The sequence below is a fragment of the Rhinolophus sinicus genome, linkage group LG11 (assembly GCF_036562045.2).
Source record: "Rhinolophus sinicus isolate RSC01 linkage group LG11, ASM3656204v1, whole genome shotgun sequence".
In the NCBI taxonomy this organism is placed as follows: Eukaryota; Metazoa; Chordata; class Mammalia; order Chiroptera; family Rhinolophidae; genus Rhinolophus; species Rhinolophus sinicus.
In genome coordinates this window covers 1,885,389-1,899,833 of record NC_133760.1, presented here as the reverse complement: position 1 = coordinate 1,899,833, position 14,445 = coordinate 1,885,389, and the positions used below count along the sequence as shown (strand labels likewise).

At 47.5% G+C, this 14,445-nt stretch overlaps 1 protein-coding gene and 1 pseudogene across 1 annotated transcript; both read left to right on the top strand.

Annotated features, from left to right (window-relative positions):
- The first annotated feature begins 359 nt into the window (after positions 1–359).
- Positions 360–4,248, top strand: RFPL4A (ret finger protein like 4A). The gene is made up of 2 exons (XM_019710892.2): positions 360–645; positions 2,991–4,248. Exons 1-2 carry the CDS (start codon positions 360–362, stop codon positions 3,569–3,571), a joined length of 867 nt encoding a protein of 288 aa, XP_019566451.2. The 3' UTR covers positions 3,572–4,248.
- A 7,996-nt stretch (positions 4,249–12,244) lies between these two features.
- Positions 12,245–13,077, top strand: LOC141567657 (vomeronasal type-1 receptor 1-like; annotated as a pseudogene).
- Positions 13,078–14,445: the final 1,368 nt, after the last annotated feature.

The window sequence follows — 14,445 nt, the reverse complement described above, 5'->3', positions numbered from 1 at the left end:
ACGATGTTTTCAAACCTGAGTGTGTATCTCACGCTCACAACACATTTCCATGCGCACAAGCCCCAACCCAGCTGCTCGATAGCGACTGCCACACTGGACAGCTCAGGTGTCCTAGAGACCCTCTCACCATCTAACTTACAGCCCAACCATGAAGCCTGGACTTCATTCCAGCTCGCGGTTCAAACGTCTGGAGTTCAAGGCCATGAGTCATTTACATCCGTTACTTATACTGTATCTTCATTGCCCAGGAGTAGTGACTGCATATCACTGCATGTAAAGAGGTCGGTGTCCCAGGACTGATGAGTCCATGTTGCTCATGAAAGTTCTAACACTGTGCACCTTTCCCCGACACAGTGGCCATGGCTGAACACTTCAAAGAAGAGTGCAGATGTCCACTTTGCCTGACTCATCTCAAAAACCCTGTGAACATGAGATATGGATACATCTGTTGCCTGCACTGCGTCAGTTCTCTGCAGAAGGAGCCCAGCAGAGTCGGAGTTTTGTGCCCCTCCTGCTCCGAGCTTTCTCAGAAGAACGACATCCGACCCAACAGCCAGCTTGGCAGGCTGGTGTCAAAGGTCAAGGACTTGGAGCCCCAGCTAAGAACCGTTCTACAGATGAACCCACGGGTGCGGAAGTTCCAAGGTAAGACGTGTGTACGTCCTGCCCCCAACCCGTTGGGGCCCCAGAAGGAGCGAACTTTAAAAGCTCCCTAATAAAAGTGGCACTAGCAGGATTCTAGCACCTGAAATGTTTATTCTTGCCCAGTGACAGTTGTCCTCACCTTTAAGTATAGATTAGAACTGTCCGTAGGTTTTTAAGAAAATATAATATTTAATCATGCCCTTGACCTGTGCTATCCAGTATGTCCAAGAGCCACGGGGACCTATTGATCGCTTCAAACTGGAGATTGACACAAGTAAAATCAGATTTTGGATATGCTAGACCATATCCAATAAAATATATTGTTAAAACCAATTCTAACTAATTTTTACAATTTTTAAAATATGTAAGAAAATTTTCTTTTCGTCAAATTATCTTTTTAAAATTCATTTTCAGTTACAGTTGACATATATTATTAGTTTCAAGTGTACAGCATATAATTTATGAAATGATCCCCCCAATAAGCCTAGTACCCACCTGGCACCATACATAGTTATTACAATATTGACTATATTCCCTGTGCTGTACTTTATATCCCCACGACTATTTTGTAACTGCCAATTTGTACTTCTTAATCCCTTCATATTTTTCATCTAACCCCCTAACCCCCGCCCATCTAGCATCCCAAAAAAATCGACACCATATGTAGTTATTACAATATTGACTGTATTCCTTGTGCTATACCCTACATCCCCATGACTACTGTCATCTTCTTTATCCAATCGTCTATCGATGGACACCTAGGTTGCTTCCATGTGTTGGCTGTTGTAAATAATGCTGCAGTGAACGTAGGGACGGATGCATATGTCTTTTTGAATTAGTGCTTTGGTTTTCTTTGGATAAATACCCAGAAGTGGAACTGCTGGATCGTATGGTAGATCTATTGTTTTAATTTTTTGAGGAATAAGAAAATTTTAAATTGCACACAGGGCTCACGTTGTTCCTTTGGGCAACACTGGCCTGGAACAGTGGTTCTCAAAGTTGTGTGTATATGTTTCCCAAGGGTCTTGTTTAAGTGCAGATTCTGGGTCCTGGCACAGGGCTGGCCTGTGAATCTGGATTTGTGACGAGCTCTGGTGGTGTGGACGCTGCTAGTTCAAGGACCACACTCTTGAGTAACAAGGCCCTGACCCTCCGGCAGTGAGGCTGTGTGATTGTGCCTGTAGGTCAGATCCTGATGGTCAGAAAGTCTGAGAATCTCCCAGAGAACCATGCCATGAGAGACCAAGGAAGGCAATTGCTCCCTCTTTGGCCTGGAGGGTTTACCTCTGAGGCTGTACCGGCTCCATCCATACGGTCGTGCTAAGACAAGCAGCTCTGTGCGCCCATCCTCGTAACTAGGGTGAGAGGGAGATGCTGCCACTACACACGGTCATTCTTCTCCAAGTCCCCTGCCCTCCTGAGTGCTGCCCCAGTGAGTTCTGGGTCTGTGACGATCCCTTCCTCTGTCAACTGCCCAGAGCTCCCCCACCTCATCTCAGGACTCCTAGCATTTGTTTTAATTTTATTTCAACTCTAAGGAAGAAAAGGGCTGGCAATTGCCTCTTCAACAACAGTAAATAAGGAAGGTGATTGCAAAAAAAAAAAAGAGAAAAAGAAAGGAAAACTTTAATGTGAATATTATTCTGCAATAAGTAAAATATTTTCTGTCATTCAGAATATATATTTGAGGCCTGGATTTTGACAGAATCTGTGTTAATTTGTATAATAATTTTGAGAACAAACAGCAGTCATGGTCTTTTTTGTTTCACGTGTATTCCATATTAAACAGAAGAAAAATCCTTAATCAAATAAGTAACTTAATGGAAAGAGAATACCTACTATGAATAAGGACTATTTCAAATTATGGTTCATCCTATACATAAAATTTGATCTAATCAGGGGCCAGGGGAATGTCCCCAGGAAAATTCCAATTAGGGAATGTTAGGTCTCAGAGACCTTGACTTACAGACAGCACCATGTCTGCAAGAAAACAACAAAATGTCTGTTAGCCTGCACCTGCAGACAGAGCCAAACTTGCGATAACAGAAAGTTACTGGCTTGCGGGCAGCTAGCATCTTCTGTTTAAACAATGCTGCCCTATTAGTATCGTCCCCTTATAAAACCCTTTTAACTCTTTCCCTCGGGGGCTGCTTTTGCACATCCCCATGGACTTTTCTCAATAAACCTTCTTAACTCGCCTGACCATGTGCGTTCTTTTACCAGCCGACCTATCAGGGAAGACATGGACAGTGGGAGACGTGACAGTGAGCTGTCTGGGCCTTTGCAGTGGACATGAAGGGGGGCGTACTGTGTATGTGCTTGCTGATTTGACTGTTTGTCTACAGTGGATATGACTTTGGATGTTGACACAGCCAACAACTACCTCATCATTTCTGAGGATCTGAGGCGTGTCCGCTGTGGGTATTTCAAACAGGAGCGGAAGGCCCATGCTGTGAGATTCAACTTCGCCATTTGTGTCCTCGGTTCCCCTCGGTTCATCTCTGGCCGCCATTACTGGGAGGTGGATGTGGGGACAAGCAAAGAATGGAATGTGGGCGTTTGCCAGGAATCTGGTCCTCGGCAAGGCGGAATTGTGCTGTCTTCAGACCTCGGCTTCTGGACTGTGAGTTCGAGGAGCGAAGACGTCTTCTCTGCCAGCACCGTGCCTTTGACAGTGCTCATGATTAACCCCCACTTACGCCGCGTGGGCGTCTTCCTGGACATGGGTATGGGTACCATTTCCTTTTACCACGTTGGCGATGGGTCCCATATTTTTACATTCCCCAAAGTCTGTCCTGCAGAGCCACTGCGTCCATTTTTCGCTCCTGCAAATCCAGTTATGGATGACGAAAGCTTCCTGACAATATATCCTGCAATGGACTCAGGCATTGCCAGTTCTCCAGTGACTCCTGGGCAAGGCCAGTGAGCCTCTGAGCATAGGAACCTTCTGGAACCTTCCTGTGTACTCGGCCGGAGCTAGGAGCTGTTCTGCTTGTTACACATATGGTACCAAGGTGGAAAATATGGGACAGTTTGTGATACCCAAACACAAATTAATTATATTTGGGGAAATTACATGTCCGATATTCAGTATTGTTGTGGTCACTTCCTTTCACTTGTTTATATTTCTGTCCATCTAATATGCTCTGAACTTTCACATCCATTGCCAAATGTTTCCCTTTCTATTGTCTAAAAGGTTAACTTAGTGTGTAATGAAGGTTAAAAATGAAATAAATTTGGATGTGACCCAACAGATTAGTTGTTTTTCTTTATGATGTGGAAACCAGGTCTGTCTAAACAGTTAAAATAGAGATGTGTATCTATTCAGTTTCAGCAACAGAAAGCGCACGTTCGTTTCAAGTGCACATTCACGGTCACGCACCCGGGGCAGGCGGGAGGGCTGCAGAAGAGCTGGATCAAGGAGGTGTTTTCTGCTGAAGTCCAGCCTCAGCCTGACCCCATGGGAACTCTGAATGGCACTCCCGTTGTCCCGCCTTAAACCAAGAGGTGTGCACTTCAGCTCCCTCTGATGTGAGCGCCTCCGTTTCACCCAACACTGGCTGCAGGCTGTGGGCCCTTTCCACACGAGCCGGCTGTAGGCACCCAGGGCAGCTTCTCCAGACACTGCTGAGTCTGTCCCTGCAGGTGGGACCCACCAGGTAGAGGGACTCTTAAGTGGAGATTTACCTCTTGCCAATATAGTGCCATTTTTAACATTTCTGTTTTGTTTGCACTCTTAAATAATCACTATTTTCGTTTATAATGTTCATAATTAGTGATGCTGAGTTAGGATCAGGCTTGGAGTGAGTGATGAGAATTCAGATGGTCAATCGAGGTGACACAGAAGCGACTCTTCCCATCACACCATGAGCCTCTTCCCCATCGTTCCTTCCCCTTTCACACCACTATTCATTGCAGCAGATATCACCCCATAAGTGCACCACAGCTATAATGTGTCAATAGTAATGGCGAACCAGTCCTCATTGGAGTAGAATTGTCATTTTAAAATTCCCGAGGGGAGGGGCTACAGATGAAACAGGATTGGCTGTATGTACACGACGATTGACAACGGGCCCTCAGTATCTCCCTTTAAATTTACAGCAACTTGGAGATATATAATCCAACAAAGGACCCTCTTCTCAACACACACACACACGCCTGAGAGAGCCGCACATCGGGACATCTGAAGGTGGCAAATCAGAAGGAGCAGGGGAGGCAGGCTGGGGGTGGACAGGGACCACCACTGCCCAAGTTGACACAGTTGTGGAGGAGTTGGGCTGCAGCCCTCGCACGGAGGCTGGAGGGTTGTAAGAGGGGCAAAAGCAACATTCCAGACTGAGTCGCCAGCACCCATACTGCTAAATCCAGTGATGGGGCAGAGACACAGCACAGCAGTGTGGCGGTCCAGGGCTAGACGCCCCCTTTACTAGCAGGGAGGCAATGCTGCAGACCACGAACCAGCTTCCCCTGGCCCACCCTTTGCCATGGAACCTGAAAAAGGTGTGGTGACGCCTCAGATGACATAGCACGGCTAGGAGTCAGTGGTACAAGGAGGCACAGAAAACCAGCAAACTGAAATAACAGGCAGAAACACAAGGGCAAAGAAACACTGGAGACACCAAGCTACCAGAAAGAAAAAAAAAAGATAAAATGGTTATAGGAAATCCTCATACATCAATAATCACCCTGAATGTTAATGGGCTAAACGTACCAATCAGAATACAGAGTCGCTGAATGGATAAAAAACAAGACCCAAGTACAGGCTGCCTTCAAGAGATGCATCTCAGCTGCAGAGACAAACAGGCTCAAAGTGAAGGGCTAAAAGATGAAAACAATCCAAATAAACCCTGGCAGAGGACCTGGACAGACATGTCTCCAAAGAGGACATACAGGTGGCCAATAGACATATGAAAAGCTCACCATCACTAATCATCAGAGAAATGCAAATAAAAACCACAATGACATACCACCTCACTCCGGTCAAAATGGCTATCATCAATAAGTCAAACAACAAGTGCTGACGAGGCTGTGGAGAAAAGGGAACCTTCATGCACTGTTGGTGGGATTGCAAATTGGTACAGCCGCTATGGAAAACAGTATGGAGGTTCCTCACAAAATTAAGAGTAGAACTACCATATAACCCAGCAATTCCACTTCTGGGTATCTACCTGAAAAATATGAAAACACTAGTTTGAAAAGACATATGCACCCCTACGTTCATTGCAGCATTATGTACAATAGCCAAGATAATGGAAGCAACCTAAGTGCCCATCAATAGACGACTGGATAAAGAAGTGGTACATACTTGTACACAGTGGAGTATCACTTGGCCATAATGAAGAATGAAATCCTGGGGCGGCCAGATGGCTCAGTTGGTTAGAGCGCAAGCTCTGAACAGCAGGGTTGCCGGTTCGATTCCCATATGGGCCAGTGGGCTGCGCCCTCCATAACTAGATTGAAGACAACGAGCTGCCGCTGAGCTTCCAGAGGGGCAACCGGATGGCTCAGTGCGTTAGAGCGCGAGCTGTCAACTACAAGGTTGCCGGTTCAATTCCCACATGGGATGGTGGGCTGCACCCCCTGCAACTAAAGATTGAAAATGGTGACTGGACTTGGAGCTGAGTTGCACCCTCCACATCTAGATTGAAGGACAACAACTTGGAGCTGATGGGCCCTGGAGAAACACACTGTTCCCCAATATTCCCCAATATACAATAAAAAATTTCAATGACTTAAAAAAAAAAAAAAAAAAAAAAAAGAATGAAATCCTGCCATCTGCAACAACCTGGATGGACTGAGCGAGTATTATGTGAGTGAAATAAGTCAGATGGAAAAGATCGAAAACTGTGATTTTCATTCATAGGTGGAATATGAAACAAAAAGTAACAAATGAACTAACAACACACATAAAGTCATAGACACACAACAAAAGGGTGGTTACCAGAGTGAAGGGGTACAAGGAGGGCAAAATGGGTTAAGGGAGTCAAACACATGGTGACAGAAGGAGACTAGACCTCAGTGGTGAATATATTTTTTCCCCAGAAGAGGCCATGGCTGACACTTTAGAGAAGCAGTCAGTGTCCTCCTGCGGGCTCACCTTGAATGCCCCACGTATGTGGAACATGGACGTGTCTGGGTCCTCAACACACCAGCTCATAGCAGAAGGAGCCCGATGTGGGGGGATTTGCATTGTTGCCCCTTGTGCCCGTGACCTCTCAAACGACATCAAGCCAGTGTGCCAGAAGGGAAGCTGGTTCCAAAGATCAGTCACCCACTGAGATTTCTAATTATGTCGATAGTTCCAGTGATAGTTTAAAGAATTCTGATGCGATCTGTCTGTGTTTCCCATTCATTGGTTTTTCCTAATCCCAGTCTACGTCCAGGAAAGCTTCTTTTTAGAGCTAATTATCCACAACACGGGGGCAGGCTGGTGGTCCTATGGGAGACTCTGGGAGCAGGACTCCATGGGTGACATAGAGCAGAGTCATGGGGACAGGGAGGCCCCAGGACCTGAGTGGGGAGACACTGGCTTCAGACGGGGTGTTTCCAGATTAAACAAACCTGAGGTCACAAGCAGCAAGAGAGGAGGAATTACAGCTCGAGAGGCAGAGCAGCACCAAGATCACATGTGATGACCAGTGTGAAGGGGCTTTGGGACAGGGTCAGGCAAAGAGAAAGCGTAAAGGAAAGTGCCCAGCAGGAAACACAGGAGCAGAGCCCCAGCCGCCCTAAGTCCCTCGCCCCAGTTACTTAGGTCAACACAGGGAACACAGGGACCTTCTCTGCCTTCTTCCCGCTGCTCATGCAGATCTTCTCAGTAATTGCGACAGGTGTCCCCAATCACCAGAAGTGGCTCAGGGAGACTGGCACAGGGCATAAGGTTTGCTCTACATTAGAGACGCCCCAGACTCCCCATGCAGACGGTGTCACCCTTACTAGCGATGACATGATAATGGCTTCTCTGTGGGATCAGGCCCGTGGACTCTGCCTATAACTGGGAAGCTGTCCAGCCTGAGTGACACTCCCCTGCACGGAGCTCTGGAGAAAAACCCAGCCAGGTGAGGTCATGCTTATGTGTCATCTCGGGGCAGAAGTCAGGAGAGAAGGGGACAGCTGTGCTGGGCAGTGCCACTGGAGGACAGTGCTAACCCTACCTTGTCCGGACCTGCCCCATCTGTGCCCTGGCTGGGCAGGTAGAAGATGGAAAAGTGTTGGAACCGAAATCCTGAGAGTCACTGCAAATCCCTGTGCCCCAGAGTCCCTGACGGTGAGAGAAAGAGGGATAGGGACCCTTTGAACCTGAGCCAAGCCTTGTATGGCCAGAGCCACTGAGCTCCCCCACCACATAAAGTCTGATTTTTCTCAGATCTCACACAGCAGGGCTGGGCATGAACAGAGGAGGACGGATTGATGTGCAGAGTTTGGGTTATGACTTAAAAATCCTGAAACAAGGAATGAGATCCAGTGACAGACACACATACACGTACTAAGAGAAATGCACAGAGAAGTTGTGTGCCTGATGGTGGCACAGTTTTCCTGTCCCAAGCCCCACTTCATGAGGGTGAAGCCTGCCAGGATGCCATGTCACCTTCTATGCTTGTGGTGCATGAGTGTGGCTCCTACTTTCTGTCTCTAATTGAATAGGGAACCCCTGTCCCGTCAGCCTGAGGCAGCAGGGGAAGGGAAAAGAATGTGTAGTGAGATGAAGTCCGGCTCATTTTCAAGCCTGCCAGACCGTGTGGATGCTGGAAAACTGACCCTACCCACTGTTTTTCAGAACTGGAATCAGAACAGTAGTACCCTGTGTAGTAATTCAACAGTGCGTTGCATGTTTGGAAATACAGTGGCATGTATGTTGGGCCATACTATGTCTGAATGTTTGTGACCCCCCATTGTTGTGCTGGAACCCTGATCCCCAAAGAAGGTGGTGTCGGGAGGTGGGGCCCCTGGGAGGTGCTCAGGTCACGAGGATGGAGACCTCGTGAATGGGGTTCGTTTCTCACACAAGAGGCTCTAGAGTGAGCCCTCGGCCCTTCCTCCATGTGAGGACATGGTGGTGAGGTGGCATGGCCATGAGCCAGGATGGGGACCCATCTGAAGGTGACTGTGCTGATCCCTTGGTCCTGGGCATCCAGCCCCCAGAACCGGAAGCATTTCTGTTGTTTACAAGCTACGTGGTCGGTGGCATTTTGTTACAGCTGCCCAGACGAGCTCAAGCCACACTGAAAAGGACTCGATGGCAAGACCAGGGCTCATCGGGGCACTGCCTGAGGACAGCTTTAGCAAGTCCACCCTGGAGGCAAAGTGCTTCTCCCCCCAGCTCTGACGGGGTCCCTCTTTCCAGAGCCCTATTCTCAGGCCTGTGTCCCTTGCCCTTGGCACAGGACAAGCTGTCAGCGGGACTGTGCTGTTCTCCTGGGAGGTCTGAGTTACACACCCCTGTGCTGTCGGCCTCAGAATTCGCTCTTGCTGCTCCTTGCATGCATGTGCGTGCTGTCACAGCACATACAAGAACCTGGGAGGGACACAGTTACTCCTGGAGCAGAAGGGCTCAGGCACAAGAGGGACACACCTGCCTCTAACTCTGTTCTAGTGAAAGCCGAGAAGTGCTGGAAACTATGGCTTCAGGGTTCTCTCTCTTTTCCAAGAATGGTTAGCACGGACTCGTCCAAATACGCATACACTGAGGTGACCTGACCGTGCTGGTCCCTTCACACGGGATGGGGTGAACGGAGGGCGGCAGGCACTGCAGGTGCGACCCTGTGACAGCACCAGGGCAACTTCTGCGCTTTGTTTCTGACTCTGACTGTGGTGCTGTCCCCGTGTGTGACTGACTGCATGGGGTTGGTGGGTACCGCGAAGGGCAGGTGTGTCTTCTGTGCTCCTGACTTGTGGTTGTTGGCTTTGTGAGCCTCTCAGCTGCCGGTCAGTCTCTGTGCCCCACTGAACGTCCAACCAGCAGGTCTGGCCACATGACCCACCTCAGTAGCTCTCAGCTCCCTGGGAAGGAGCCCTGGGCCACGTCTGTGGGAGGAGCAGTGCAAAGGGATGAGGACCTGCGTGCACGAGGAGTCACTGGGAGGTGTGATGTGGGGGCGCCCTGTGTGGGGTGTGAAAGGGGCGTGAGGATCTCCAGGCACACGGTTCTGCGGGGTTCACTAGGGCCGGGAGCTGCTTCACACACTGGAGAACCTCGGAGCTGTGCAGCCACTGTAACCACCGCAGGGATTTGAATAACTGAAATTTCTGTTAGAGCCTATGTCGTGCGGGTGTGTGGGCAGGCCTGGAGGGATGGGTCTGCATGTGGAGTCGATCACGGATGGGGGACATATATATGAGCGTAGATATACAAATACATGGTTGCTATTACTATTTTGAACACACTCATCTCTTAAGAACAAGAAATGTTTTTACTTTACCTTCACTTGCTCCTTTCTCTGTGTAGACCCGTATTTCTGATCTGTATCATGTTCTTCCTCTCCAATGAACTTACTTGAACACATATGTCTTGCAAGACAGGCCTACTGGCAAGAGCCCTTCCATTTCACTTTGTGTGAGACAGTCTTTAGTTCTCATTCACTTGTAAAGGAGAATCTCATAGGGGACCGAATTCTAAGTTGGTGGGATTTCTCTCGCTCCACATTAGTATTTCCCTCAACTCTCCTCTTGCCACATGGTCTCAGGGAAGTTGGAAGTCTTTATCTTTGCTCTTCTATAGGTAAAGGTGGGATATTTTCTTTATATTTGATTATCTGGGGCTTGAAAATGATATGCCTGAGTGTAGTGATGATGTTGGCATTTATGCTGCTGGGTGTTCTCTGGGCTTCCTGCACCTGTGGTTTGGTGTGAACATTCATCTGGGGGAAAATCTCAGTCATTGTTTCAAGTGGTTCCTTCTGCTCCTTCCTCTCTTCTCTTTCTGGTCATCCCATGATGCGGCGTCACACCTTTGGTAGTCGTCTCATAGTTCTCGGATATTCTGTTCTGTTTGTTCAGTCTTCTTTTTCTTTCTGTTTGCTTTTGAGTTTGGGAGGTTTCTATCCATGTATCCTCAAGCTCAGATCTCTTTCCTCAGCCACATCTAATCTACTACTAAGTCCATCAAAGACAGTCCTTGCTTCTGTGACAGTTTTCGACACCTAGCATTTTTGTTAGTTTTCTTAGGACTTCCACACCCTCTGCTTACACTGCCGTCTCTACATGGTCTGCTTCATCCATCATGCCCTTAGCATCCTCATCATAGTTTGATTTTCCATGGGACCAAACAGCCCTGTCGTGTCTGCCTCTGATGCTGTGCTGTCCTTCAAACTGTTTCTTGCTGTTTAGTAAGCCTTAAGATTTTCCTTGGTAGCCAGACACGAAGTTCCACATATATGGAACTGCTGTACATGGGCCCTTGGTGATATGGCAGGAGGCATGGGGCCAGGGGAAGCCGTCATACACTGTGAGTAGATCTCAGACTGTTAGTGAGCCTGTGCCTCCACACTGAATTTTACAAGTGTTTCTCCATTCTCTGCCCCCACTCCCTGGCCCCTGCTGGGTGGGACAGGATGGCAGGGGAGGCTGGAGTTCGGTATGTGCCTTCTGCAGGTTAGGCTCTGGTTCATGAGTTTCCCTTGAGCACAGACCTCCTTACCGAAGGCAGTACTCTGGTGCATTTCAAAGGGTTTTGGGGTTTGCTTTTTGCCCTCCCCGTGCTGGAAGCAGGAATGGATTTTCCTCTGATGTTTACTGGGAAAGGCTGGTCGAACTTCTGGAGGAAGAATTCACAAAACTGGGGGAGTTTCTAACTCAGACTCCTATACCCGGGGCCTCCAGCAATTCCTCGATTATAGCACAGGATTTCCCACCCAGGCCTTGTTGCCTGGGGCGGGAGGAGGTTCTGCTCCAGGAAACCTTGACTCCTTCTATGCTCCTGTCCATCTCTCTAGCCCCCAAGGCAGCAGTGTCTCCTCCATGTCCTCACCTTTCTTATAGATGCAAGAATTTCCAGTCAACTCAGTTTTACTAGGATGAACAAGCTCCTTACATAAGAAACCCCAAACTGAGTCCACCACTGTTTTCTTTTTAGGTTATTTTGTATCCAGTAACTGATGAATTAGGTGTCTTCAAATGTGGACAACTGCACTAAAATTAGATAATCTTATGAGCTCAACAGTATGTTTGCATTTTCCATTTCATTAAGTTAATACATTCTTATGATGGGCTCAGTGACTATGAATTCTAAAGGGGGGGGGGAAGTACAGTGCTTTCTTGTCTTTGTCCCCATCACACATTCATAGACTCGGTACCTAGTACTTCACACACTGTGGGTCAACCATATTATTGACCAAGACAGACGTGGTTCTTAATTTCATGGAGGTTACCTTCTAGTGGAGAATCAGAATATAAAAGTTGAAATAAAAACAAAATGATAATGGGGAAAGGTATAATTGGTGTCAGGTGTAGCTTTTCCAGGGAAAGCCATTTCTTTGGCGCATGAGTGTCTCCCTGCTCTCAGGAGAGTGAGAATCCTTTGCCGTCATGGTTTAAGCATGAAGACTGCTGATGTCCTCACCGGCATAGCCTTTTTGCTCCAGGCCACTCAGAAGCCCTCTCCATGTCTTTTCAGAACAATGTCCTAAGAACCCCAAGGGAGGTGATTCCGAAAACCATCTTCCTTTTGCAGATGGGGTTGGGGCTCTGGCCAATAACATTCTCTTCATCCATAATCTCTCTACTCTTTCTTGGACACAAGCTGAGGCCCAAACACATGATTCTCATCCACATGGCGATGGCCAACTCCTTGATTCCCCACATGACGGGAGCTTTTGTTTTGAGGAACCCCCTGTCCAGTTTTGGGTGTAAATTTGTCTATTATGTACACAGGGTGGCTTGCTCCACCTGTGTCCTGAGCACCTATCAGTTCTTCACACTTATCCGCAGGAGAATGGAGTGGACGATGTTCCAAGGAGGAGCCCCCAAGGTCATTGTTCCTTCTGTTGCATCTGCTGGATGTCCAGTTTCTTCATGCACATCTATATTCCCATGAAAATCACTGGTCCACAGGACACAGGAAATGATACTGACACCCAAGGGCGGTGGATCTGTTCAGCCTCAAGTCCCAGTGCAAGCATTGTCATCTTGTGGTCCATCTCGGATGCCATGTTCATTGGCCTCATGGTCTGGTCCAGTGGCTCCCTGGTGCTTCTCCTACACAGACACCACTAGGGACTGCAACATATTCACATCCCCAATGGCTCCCACAGGTGCTCCCCGGAGACCAGAGCCACCCACACCACCCTGATGCTGGTGGTCACCTTCGTCACCTTCTACATGCTGAATTCCATTTTTGCTTTACACATCACTGTCTTTTTAGATTCCCATCTATGGTTGATGCAGACCACTCATGTTTTAGCTTCATGTTTCCCACTATTAGCCCCTTACTGCTGATCCTTAGGGATCCTAGAACTCCTGCGTTCTGCTCTTAAGTTGTTGTAATCACAGTTGAACAGGTAAATACATAGAAGTCACCTTCTATACCATCCATGATTACTGTATTTAGTAATCATCTACCAGTTACCCATCTTTATGAACTTTTTTGTTATAAAATATGCATCTTATTCATGATTTTAATCATTTGTAAGTGTACAACTCAGTGGCATTCAATATTCACAATATGTAACCATTACCACTATCTATATCCAAGACTTTCTCATCGTCCTCAACAAAGTCAGTACTCCTGAAAGAGTAACTCTCCTCTCCTCTCTCCTCCCACCCCAGATATCAATTCTACTTTGTCTCTATGTATTTACCTGCTCGAGGTACTTCATATAAATAGGGTCATATTTTGTTTTTAATAGCTAAAATCTCCCAGTCTAGTATGTATAGACATTTTATTTGTTCATCTATTGGACACTTGGGTTGCTCCCTTTTGACTATTGTGAACACTGCTGTGAACATGGGGGTGCAAATCTGTCCAGTCCCTGCTTTCAATTATTTGGGGTTTACACCCAGGACTGGAACTAATGTCATATGGTAGTTCTGTGTTTAACCTTTTGGGAAATCACCAGTTTCTCACAGCTGCATCATTCTACATTCCCATCAGCCATGCATGAGGGCTCTTTTCTCCGTCCTCTCCAACACTGGTCATTTCCCATGTTTTGGTTATGTCCATCCTAGCAGCTGTGAAGTGCAGGTTTGCATTTCCCCAATGACTAACGATGTTGAGCACCTTCTCATATGTGAATTGGCAGTTTGTATATCTTTGGAGAAATGCCTAAAGTCCTTTGCCCATTTCCGTGTTGGGTTGTTTTTTGTTTAGTTTTGGGAGTACTTTAGATATTCTGGATATTGATCCCTCATTAATCTAAGATTCACAAATATTCTCTCCCATTCTTTCAACTGCTGAGTTCGCCCCTGCATGTGGGGCCCAGCGCGCTGGCCAGATGGGGGGAATCTGAGCGGAGATCCAACCCATGCCTCCATGGTGCCACTTTTAACATTCCTCAGATCATCACACGTCTAATCCTTGGTGGTGATGTTTACTTTGGTTTAGTTGTGCAATTGGAGTGAAAAGATCTGGTCCATTGGGACATTCCAAAAGGCACCCCAGAAGCGATTCTACCAGTCATATCATGAGTTCCCCCCATTGTTCACCCACTTTTGAAAGTACTGGGAAAATGGCAGCAGGATTTGCCACCCTAAATGCATCATTGCACATCTCCGCACAGTATCACCTATCTGTTCCGAGCCAGGAATCATATAATTACCATTCTCTAGGGGAAGGGGCTGTGGGAGGGACACAGATGAACCCAGATC

What these genes read in the sequence shown, in the direction of transcription:
- RFPL4A (XM_019710892.2), top strand. Translation starts at nt 360, where the DNA reads ATGGCTGAACACTTCAAAGAAGAGTGCAGATGTCCACTTTGCCTGACT. An exon ending in ACGGGTGCGGAAGTTCCAAG is followed by an intron (nt 646 to 2,990) that starts GTAAGACGTGTG and finishes GTTTGTCTACAG; the next exon opens with TGGATATGACTTTGGATGTT.